General features: G+C 39.4%; 1 protein-coding gene across 1 annotated transcript; it reads right to left on the bottom strand.

The window, feature by feature from the left end:
- Window positions 1–2,611: 2,611 nt before the first annotated feature.
- Window positions 2,612–7,369, bottom strand: LOC137502668 (uncharacterized). Its single transcript, XM_068229592.1, has 3 exons — window positions 7,358–7,369; window positions 3,401–3,557; window positions 2,612–3,337 (listed from the first exon to the last, which is right to left on the bottom strand). Exons 1-3 carry the CDS (start codon window positions 7,367–7,369, stop codon window positions 2,616–2,618), a joined length of 891 nt encoding a protein of 296 aa, XP_068085693.1. The 3' UTR covers window positions 2,612–2,615.
- Between the last annotated feature and the right edge of the window lie 4,147 nt (window positions 7,370–11,516).

Raw genomic sequence — 11,516 nt, 5'->3', positions numbered from 1 at the left:
TTGAAAGGGAATGTCGCAGAACGTAAATTGGGGGTAGGTGCCAGATAGATGCCGAACATTGTCGTGCGGAGAGCCATTCTAGGATATTTCTTTACGGGAAGAAAACTGGCATAATCAAAAATGAAAAAAAAAAGCAATATGTATACTAGCATTTGAAGGGTACATTGAGTTAGCGTGTAAATAAGTGTCTCGCGTGACTTAAATACTATAGAGACCAGAAGTTCTGGAATTTATAGGTTAGAATGCAAATTAAATAATCGAGTAACAAGTATTCACAAGCCCGGCTAACAGTTCTGTAATGTGATTTGCATAAACAGTAGGCACCATGTCTATTAAAACCACTAGAAGATATGTTACTCTCCCTACACTACAGAAGAGCGGGCTAGTCGACACTTCCTACTTACCAAATAAGTTTTCGTTCGTTCTAATGTATCACCGTCTATATATATAACTATATCGTTCCCGTGCTTAATTTAACCGAAGTGATAAGTTTGCCAGTTCTACCTTCGTTTCTATCTTAATTATGCTTATTCCGGTGCAAGCTTCCGCACCTTGGTTAAATTGCTCGAACCACTCCGACCAACCTGTATATCAACAGTGCAACCTAGCATCCCTTCGATATTCTTTCAGAAAACGTTCTGAATCTCCCACATTTCGCCTCAACTTTTATGGGTTTGGGACTGATTATTTTTCATATTTTAAAATTAAATTATCTGTTTCAAATGAGAAAAGATTAGAATATTTCGCTTGTGAAATAACATCCCCAAACATGAAAAACGTTATGCATTCAATAAAGCTGAAATTACAAACATGTATTTTGAAGAATTAACATGATTAATTTTCTACATATTAAAAAATAATGCGTATTTTATTAAGCAAAAGCAGAAATTGTCATTTTTGACCCATGAACATGGCTTTCTCCCATAAATGCTTCTCTAGTGTATATCCAGCTCGACTTACGTTAGAGTTAAAATAATTACCTCTCTGTAATTGCACATCCGTCACTACAATGATCACCTGCACAAGAAACATAATATTTAATTCCGTCTTGTGGTCAGGATATTGTTAGTAACTGTCAAGGTGCCGAGAGCAACAACACTGTAAACTTCAGACGTTATCTCTTTTGCGAAGAAGAATGAAATCTACGCATACTTTCTACTATCACTTTTCATCCTTTCCTTACATCTATCATGGTCATAACATAGGATCTGCTTCCTCCCTTAATACATCCATAAAGCACAGTCTTTCTTACAACGGATCTTAGGATATTACAGGATGCACATCGTAGAATTCACTCCCTTTAGGATCTTGTTTCTGAGTAAGCGTTTAAGTAGTTTGCTATGATCACTTGTTGAAAGACCGGGTCCATGGCTAAATGGTTAGCATGCTGGCCTTAGGTCCAGAGTGTCCTGGGTTCGATTCCGACCGTGTAGGAGATTATAACCTTAAGTGGTTAATTCCCTTCACTCGGGAACTAGGTGTTTGTGCTTTCCTTAACATCCCTGCACCTCACACACCACACATAACACTATCCTCCACCACAATAACACGCAGTTACCTACACATGGCAGATGCCGCACACCCTGATCGGAGGGTCTACCTTACTAAGGCTGCACCCGACTAAAAATAACCACACTAAATTAATTAATACTTGTTCAAAGAATCTCGTTGAGTTTCTCGCTGACGAGACACGAATTAATGAGATGAACTAATGCAATTGAAGGGTTTTCTCTCATTTGTAAGTTTCCTTTACATATCAGCAGGAAAAAATTTATGAGACACCAATAGGTTAGAATGCAAATTTATTTAACCAAGGCGCAAGGATCTTCTACCCACACAACGGTTCTGCACCAGATTTATATAAGTATTAGCGATCTGAACTATCAGAACCCCTAAAATGTATGCAACTCACCAAACGTAACTGTAAAGCGTCTAACTGATACTTGCGCCTTGTTCAAATACCTTTGCATCGTACATATTCTTGCCCAGAAATCCTGTCCCTGCATATCAGTTAAAGATAAGAAGCTATAATTTATTGCGTTGGAAACTGTATGTTCAGTAAGTGATTAAGATATAATAGAGAAATATAACTGTGTAAGAGAGGACCTCAACACTAACATCGTCTCTAATAAAGAGGTTATCTATCTATCTATCTATCTATCTATCTATCTATCTATCTATCTATCTATCTATCTATCTATCTATCTATCTATCTATCTATCTATCTATCTATCTATCTATCTATCTACCTTTCTTCCTTTCTTCTACTGGAGTTCATGAACGCGTGATGCAGCCCATAGCAAGAAAGGAATTGTCATTTTCTTTTGCATATCCGAAGAATTTCATTACCCTTCAATTGGAAACACCAGCCTTTGGACACGTAATTATGGGGTCTTAAGGTAGTTAGGGAACAAAAAACACAAAATACATATAAAAATATATATTTTAAATGCAGAATGTACAATGATGAAGAATGTCAAGATATGATTATGCAGTATGGTATGATGTAATGTGTAGGAAAGTGAAAGTTGTGATGCCTGTGTTGTGGACTAGTTGGACCCCTAAGGCCTCCTGTTAGAGGACTGCCGAGGGCTTCCAGAGGTTTCCATAACGGGTTAGTGGTGATATCCTCCATAGCTGCTCAGCTCCAGACCTCCACCATGACCTCCAAGACTGTAGCCACCGCTGTATGATCCTTCATGGCCTCCAAGACTCAGGCTGCTGCCATATGATCCTCCATGGCCGCCTAGACTGTAGCCACTACCGTATGATCCTCCATGGCCGCCTAGACTGTAACCACTACCGTATGATCCTCCAAGGCCGCCTAGACTCAGACCTTCATGGCCTCCAAGACTGTAGCCACCGCCGTAAGATCCTCCGTAGCTGCTACCGTAGTCGTGTCCCTTGACGTACACTGGTACGGGCTTCTTAACGATCACTGGATGTGGTACCGGTACTGGTACTGGTTTGTGAACAGGGACTGGGTATGGCTTGGGAACATGCACTGGGTATGGTGCTGGTACAGGGACCTTGACTGGAACCTTGACGGGGTAAGGCACTTTCTTTTCAACTGGGTAAGGTACTGGCTTCTCCACGGGAACTGGGTATGGTTTTGGTACATGAACTGGGTATGGCCTGTCTACGTGGACAGGTACGGGAACCTTGACAGGTACAGGGACTTTTTTCTCAACATGGACTGGGTAGGGATGAGGAACAGGGACTTTGACTTCCTTAGTAATGGTGATGGCCTTGATGTGACTCTCGTGGTGACCTCCAAGACCACCGCTTAACTCTAATCCTCCTCCATAACCTCCTCCGTAGCCTCCTCCATAACCTCCTCCATAGCTTCCTCCGTAACTTCCTCCATAGCTACCTCCAAGCTCGTGTCCGCCGCCAAGACCTCCGTATCCATAGCCACCACTCAGCTCCAAACCATGTCCTCCTCCTAATTCGAGTCCCCCTCCGTATCCAAGCCCATGGATACCTCTCTTTTCAGTCTTGGAGTCTTTCTTCTCTTCCGCTGCGCATAGCACCGCTCCCGATATCACCAGCACCACCTGTTGGAATGAAATCAGAATTAAGACATGGTTCTGGATCATTCTTATATTGATGTGCGTGTTAATAACATGTTTGATTATTTAAAGGAAATAAAAAATGATGCAAGGGAAAATAAAACTCTTTATTCATTAAGAGAATTAAAGTAAGCGTTTTACTTCCAGGTGCCGAGTTTTATTGGTGACACTAGGATCCAATGGGTCGTTATTGTAATAGGACAGAAAGTATCACAGATACATTTTATTAGGACACCAAGGATATTGGCAAGATTCGTCTAGGGGGGTCTTGATTATAACATTGAACCTTAAGACAGTCTTATCATCCGGGAGATAGTAGGTTCGAATCCCACTATCGGCAGCCCTGAAAATGGTTTTCCGTGGTTTCCCATTTTCACACCAGGCAAATGCTGGGGCTGTACCTTAATTAAGGCCACGGCCGCTTCCTTCCAACTCCTAGGCCTTTCCTATCCCATCGTCGCCATAAGACATATCTGTGTCGGTGCGACGTAAAGCCCCTAGCAAAAAAAAAAAGACAGTCTTATTGAAGCAAATAATGATAGTTTATAGCATAGCGAGAGCTCGTATTATTCACTTCTCGACAACTACACTGTGTATTTGTACTCCACGTTCACCATTCTTCTACTCAGACATATCTGTTCCTATCTCAGAGTGTATACCTACATAGATGTACATTAAACCTGCTTAATCCCTAGATAATCGAACAATCTCAGATTTGTAGCTTAAAGTCATATAACGGCGAGTATATTAAAATCCTAAAGGGATCTTTATTACATTTATTTAATTGCCAAATTATTTTCTGTGTTTTCGGCAAAGAATTTATACTAATATATACGATGTTTTTTTACTTCAGTTGATAAAAATGACCTGTAAAAAATGCGATTGATGCTATTGAATGCCGTGTGCATTTCCTTTTTCCAGATGTTGGACTTATATAGTTACTATAATTGTATGTTTGAATTATTTATTTTAGGTATGGATACCTTTTATATTATGGAGCACAAGGTGACTTATAAAATTAGTATTTTAAAATATAGTTTGTTAGAGGGAAAGTAAGTCATAAAAAAATCTGAAAAATTCAATATTAATCAGAAATGTTTCAATAATATTAAGAAGTAATATGAAGCGGGTGAAGTTTGATAGTCAACAGCGTATACGTGACAAGGTTTTGAAACTTATAAGGGTACTTTTTGACTTAATTAACTTGTATTTAATTATTTATGTAATATGACCCGAGCTGTTTTTTGCAACTGGCACAGAATAATTGACAGTATATTTGTTTACAGAATAATATTACACTTCCTACTTGTACGAAGGAGATTCCCATGCAATCCATAAACATTATTTATGAGTATGACTACGCGATATTTTATACTGTGATCACAATAAGACCGGCCCATTGGTCTATCAACAACGAGCCTTCCCTTTACTGAGGGAGCCGTGTTCTATTCCGGGTGAGAACAGGAATTCTTACCTGGTTTCAGATCCATTCAGCCTAATTTCCAGCTGACAGTGAAAAGCCAAGAATAATATCTGAGAGGGTTGGTTGCGCTGAACACGCATCTCCTTGTAATATGGAGCACTCTATCCATAGTACAAGGCCCATCATACCTGTAGCCCCATGGTTTTATGTATTGGTTACGATAATGTATTGGACATTTTCCCTAATTTATAGGATTATTTACAGTTAACAAAACAAACATATTTCTTTCCCTCGAGACAAAAATAGATCATTACTCAAAACCTCTGCGGAGGTTCGGACCTGCCTTCGGGCAGAATACACCCTTACCTTATTACTCAATAATATCTAGACTCCGGCAGTCATGCGTTAGAATGCAAACTTATTGGAGCGCGTAACAAGTATAGTCCACCCTACACAACGGCTGTGTTATGAGTCTTGCGGAAACGTTGGGGGTATGGCCCATCAGAACCCCAAGAATTTATGTTACTCCCGCTACTTAATGGAAGAATGGTCAAGACGACACTTCCTAATAAAAAAAAGTTTGCATTTTGACCTTTTACTGCCTAAAAATCCGGAGGTTATTAATATCTTTGATTTAATATTTATCTAAAAGTTATGTTATACTTGGATTATAAATCTTTGTCAACGTATTCTGCTTGAGCAATGATTTCTCTTACAAAAATAATGATCGAAAGGATTCGTCGAACTGACACGCGTCTAAAAGGAATGGCACAATCACACTACGTATTTATATTTGATCACGTCTGTGTAAAGAAAATGTGGACTAAATTGTAAGTATCGTCATCGTATTCTAGAGGTTAAATGTTTCTGCCATTTGATCGGCTTCTCTAGGCACAACATATTGTACCACCACGAATGTATACAATAAAACTATTTTTCATTGTTTCAAAATTCAAATTAGCATTTTATGCTAAAGATTTTACAGACGGCAGTTTCCCATAGCAAGATGTCCTTTGACTTGCGCGTAAATACACCGATACGCATTTGAGTGATTTAATTACTCTTATTCTCCAACAGGAATAACCGAGATTCGAACCCATATCCAAGGTTATAGAAGGCAATTTTAGATAGTTCCAGCTTAAAAATAGAAAGAAATGTGGATTTAGCTACAGAAGAATGCCACGATAATTCCTAATTAATGACTACAGCAGCTTGTTTATCAAACCTAATCTTAGTACATAAGTATATCTTTATTATAGAATATGCCTTTCAGCGTTCAGTCTGCAAGCCTCTGTGAATTAACTAAGCTCTTCCACAACCCTCTATTTGCAACTAACTCTATGTATTCAAACAGTTCAACCCTTCCTATAATTACATTTTGATAACCGAGTCTAACCATCATCGGGTTTGTCTTCCTCTACTTCTCTTATCATATGGTCGAGGAGATTATTCTCCTCCTCCATTCGCCTCACATGACTGCATAACCGATACTGATACTTGTGTTTGTGTACAACTTAGTTTTTATCTCTTCATTCCACACACGACCTGTTTGTGCCAGTAATCAATCATTCTCGCCACTTTCATGTATGTTAATTCTAACTTATGAATCCTGACTCCGCCCAAATTTCACTCCCGTACAGAAAAGTAGGTTTGAAGACAGGCCTATGTAAAGATAGCTTCATCTGAGAGCTAATTTCTTTCCTACAGAGTACTGTTTGTCGGAACTACAAGCTCACTTTATTAGTTTAGCTATATCCTCATGCAATTTCACTCAGTATAGTACCGTCTCCCCTAACGGCAGGGGCGGTAGAATAACACCCACAATATACCCAGCCTGTATAAGAGGTGACTAAAAGGGGCCCGTGGATGCGTACTGGTATTGCTTCCACTTACTTGTGCCAGGCACCTCACTTACATATATCCTATCCAGTCTTCCTTGATCAACTCTTGTTCTTTTCAGAGCCCGACAGTATTAGGTATCGAAGCCTAGGGAGTGTTTCATTTTCACGCCTTTCATGTCCCTTGTCTTTCTTTGGATGATAATTTCATTCTTCGAAGTGTCGGACACCTTCCATTTTTATCCTCTGATTTATGTTAATAGAGGATGGTTACCTAGTTGTCTTTCCTCTTAAGACAATAATCACCCCCAACACCACTATACTCGTACTACCATCCTGGAAGAGTAATCATTCAAAATACTAGGAATGATTCACCAGTTTCGTTTATTTATCCCTGACTTGATACTCAACCCTAAATATTGAAAGTAGTACACAAATTAGCAAACAGACTTTACTCGAAGGGAGCCTAGCGTTAGGTTAGTATGTCCTAAATCCTTGAGGAAGAATCTGTGTTATGTACTTACTAGGAACCTCATGTTGCCGAGAGAAGATTGGTCACAACACTGAGTGAGGTCTGCAAGTAGAGGAGCATTTTTATACTCTCACTCATGGCCCCCTCCAGGCGTGGGGGAACTGAAGCGTGTCGCCTTAATTAGGAGAGCACAGGTCCCGACCATTATTACATACCGTCTTCCTGATCACCGCCGTTGATTTATTGATTGACTAAAAGTGATGCTATTATATAGAGCTTAGTTTTAGGAATCCTCCTGACATTGTGCTCGATATATCTCGCAGTTAATGTGTATTATGGGGACATGGTAGCACGTGGAGTCTTGCAATTTAAATGATAATCATTTCCTAGTAACCTCAGATATAGCACAGGTTACGACAGTTATCAGTAGGGCTCGGATGTTTAAGACCTAAAATTAGCCCAAATAAGCAAGCAAATATGACCTCAAAAGTGACGAAATATGACGTCAAAATTACCAAATATGACCCAGAAAATCAATCTGAATATGGTAATTTAAAAATTAAGTAGATGTCTTTCGAAAGATTGTGGTAGGGTGGCGGGTGGTATTGAAGTGTACGACAAGATTCATCTTCAAAGCATCAGGCGCGAAAGACCTCCGATTATCACTTAACACATTGTTGTAAGAAGAGAAGCTCCTTTCTACGTCACAAGACGTTATTGGTGGATATTTAAATAATATTAAATCACTACTATAGAGTATGCACTCGTCTTGAAATGCACTGGTACCTTCTCCTCTACGAATATCATTTCTCTTGCACACACTGCGAAAACCGTCACTTCGATTAAGCACGTTTTAAAGTTTTCTTTTTACACTGACGCCACCTATTCCATGTGATTGTTGTGCTGAAAGTTCAACACTTCTCATAGTTTCAATACTTGCATGAATTTCTAAGCTAGCAGCTTCTAAAGGAGTAATTGCACTCGATATAATTCCAAAGTTCGACTTAATATATGCCAGACTTTCTAACAAACTGTTGGAAAGCAATTCCTGCGCAATCTTGATAGAAGAGGCCGAGTATTCCACTTGCATTAACTACAGATGTAATAAGGAAAAGCAGTTTTGTGAATACCAGTTCTCATTCGGAAAGTTTACGATGATTTTGCACAGCGACAGCTGTCGTCAAACCGCCGAAATATGACCGAAATATGACGTTTCAACGAATATAGTTCAAAATATGACCTTATGACAAAAAAAAATAGCCACAATATGTGTTTATATGACAAATAAAAATCACTTAATTGTGACGATAATCATCTGATTTGCACCAAAATCCACTCAGGCAAGAAAATAGAGACAAAGAAAAAATATGACTTTTCCTAAACATCCGAGCCCTAGTTATCAGTCACTAAGATTTCTCATCCATCTGATGAAATGCAAGTGACTAGTGTTTACGTAGTGGTTGAGACAATAGCAAGCCAGAGAACTCTACTCGAGGCATGCCCTAGACAACGTTCAATACAACCATGATCATCATCATCATCGCCATGTCCGGCTCCAAGGCTAAATGATTAGCGTGCTGGCCTTTGGTCACATGAGTCCCAGGTTTGATTCCCGACCTTCCCGGGAATTATTATCATTGTTGGTTAATTTCGCTGGAAAGGGAGCTGGGTGTATATGCCGTCTTCATAATCATGTCATCCCCATCAAGACGCGCAGGTCGCCTACGGGTGTCATATCAAAAGACCTGCATTTGGTGGGTCGAACATGTCCTCGGACACTTGCGACTCTAAAAGCTATACGACAATTTCATTTATCATCGCCATCATCATCTTCATCATCATCATCATCATCATCATCATCATCATCATCTTCATCAAGCCACGAAATTTTTCCATAACACCCAATCGATGACCTTTCTTTGCATAATTTCCTACTCCATACGCCATTTTCTTTATCATCATCATCACCATCATCATCATCATCATCATCATCATCATCATCATCAAGTCACGAAATTCTTCAATAACACCCAATCGATGACCATTCTTTGCATAATTTTCTACTGCATTGTCACATAAGAATTTCTTGTTGATGTTTATTGTTGCTAAAATGGATCTATCATGTGCGTCATCAGCCTTAGGTATGTTATATGAATGCATTCCTAGGTCTTCTCCGAGAAATTTCTCCAGAAATATTGCCTTCTATTTCAGAAAGTTCTAAAGAAAATATATACATCTCTTCACATGGTTACGAGGGAATTTAAGGTTTGTTGTAAGGTTTTAAAAAGAGGGGGCGTATGAATTCCAGCAAGGATATGATTCCAGTGTATGGGATCCTCACCAGAATACGAGAACTGGAAATTACCCGAAGGAAAGCAGCACGGTTTGTTCTGGATGATTCCCGACAAAAGAATAGTGTTAGGAAACTGTTGTAAACTTTGAACTGCGTGGACTTGGGAGTAAGAAGAGTTGGCGTGGAATGACATTAGTAGACGAACAAGCTTGAACGGAAAGATTAAAATATGAAGATAAAAGTTGGATTTGAAGAGGAAGAATTGAGAAAAGTATTCATTTGTAGGACGAGGAGTATGGCGTATGGATTTTTTGTGCCGGGAGTGTCCGAGGACATGTTCGGCTCGTCAAATGCAGGTCTTTTCTATTTGACACCCGTAGGCGTCCTGCGCATCGTGATGAGTATAAAATGATGTTGAAGACGACACATACACCCAGCCCACGTGCCAGTGAAATTATGGTTAAAATTCCCGACCCTGCCGGGAATCGAACCCGGGACCCGTGTGACCAAAGTCCAGCACGCTAACCATTCAGCCATGGAGCCGTACAGGACGAGGAGTATAAGACTGGAATAAATTATCAAGGGAAATGTTCGGAAAATTTCCAAGTTCTTTGACATAATTTAGGAAAAGGCTTGGCAAATAATTGATAAGAAATCTTCCACGTGTGTGATAGTCCTAAATACAGATCATTGATAACTGATTCAACAACTGACAATAGACGTTATCCCAGACTGGGATAATCTGCCCCAAACAAGACAGATACTAAAGCCTGTTGCACACGATCAAATGTTTGTCAAATTCAAGAATTCACAAAACTTTCAGTACTTCACAAGTTTACTTGAAAAATCGCTTGCAAAACTTGTCAAGTCTTCAAAAGTATTGAAAGTCAATTAGAACATGTTTTAATCAATCAAAAATCTGCCAAGTCTGTGAAATAATTGGCCAGTGGAATTCGAGTATTAACAGTGCGCGCTTTGCCGCAAGGCATGCTGGCATTTCCGCGATGAGAATGATCAAAACAACAAAAATGGCTTCATCTTTATGACCGAGGGATGTTGTGTGTCTATGAATTACTAAGTATGAGGCGTATCCCTTTCTATATTCAGTGGACTCTGTAGAGTAGCACAATAAAATGAATAAAACAGAAGCGTACGAGGAGATTGCAAGGGAAGTGGACATTTTTAATCTTTATTACTGTACGCTAAACTATAAGAAAACGCTATCAACAAAGATAGATTTATGACGATCGTCACATATTATTATTATTATTATTGTACCGGGCGGTACACCTCCACGCCGCTAATTTAAAAATTGCGCCAGGTGAAACTCCTCTGCTGGAGGAAGTCTGAACTTTATCTACGCTGTTAATTCTTTACCTTCTCAGAAGATGTCACCACGCGGAAAATTTTGAGTTTTTGAACTGTGTCATTTTTGATGTGTTTTTGGTTCGCTTGAAGTAAGAAGTGTAAACTTTCTCTCCTAGAGGACACTACTGAAGATCAACAATAGTGCAACCTAGTGCGGAGTCAAAGAACTATTTTGTTGGAGAAAATTTAATTTCAAGAGTTTGTTCTTTGTTAAATTTCTTTCAGTCATTGTTTAAGTTGGCAATATTCACCCCTTCTTTCCCCTTGTGTTGAACCTAACCAATCCCGAATTTCTTAAATTAATTTCTATCCAATCAGATGTATCTTCCCCCAACTTGAATATGTTGCTGTGTCCTACCCAATAAAGTGTTTGTGGGAGGGTGTTTTCATTCCCCTAACGCCTAGAAACTTCCGCGAGAGTATTTAAACTGCTGATTTTTGGGTCTCTCGGCCACTTCTGTTCCATCTTTCAGTGTATTAAGTACATAGCAGGAGGCGGGAAGCGCCTCTTTCCTCGGCAGCGGTCAGCAACAAGGTAATGGCCGATTAA

Source organism: Anabrus simplex, chromosome 11 (assembly GCF_040414725.1).
Source record: "Anabrus simplex isolate iqAnaSimp1 chromosome 11, ASM4041472v1, whole genome shotgun sequence".
Classification (NCBI taxonomy): Eukaryota; Metazoa; Arthropoda; class Insecta; order Orthoptera; family Tettigoniidae; genus Anabrus; species Anabrus simplex.
Note: the sequence above shows the minus strand (reverse complement) of the source record. Positions and strands in the feature narration are given on the sequence as shown.

What these genes read in the sequence shown, in the direction of transcription:
- LOC137502668 (XM_068229592.1), bottom strand. An exon ending in TGGTGGCTATGGATACGGAG is followed by an intron (nt 3,338 to 3,400) that starts GTCTTGGCGGCG and finishes GAAGCTATGGAG; the next exon opens with GAGGTTATGGAGGAGGCTAC.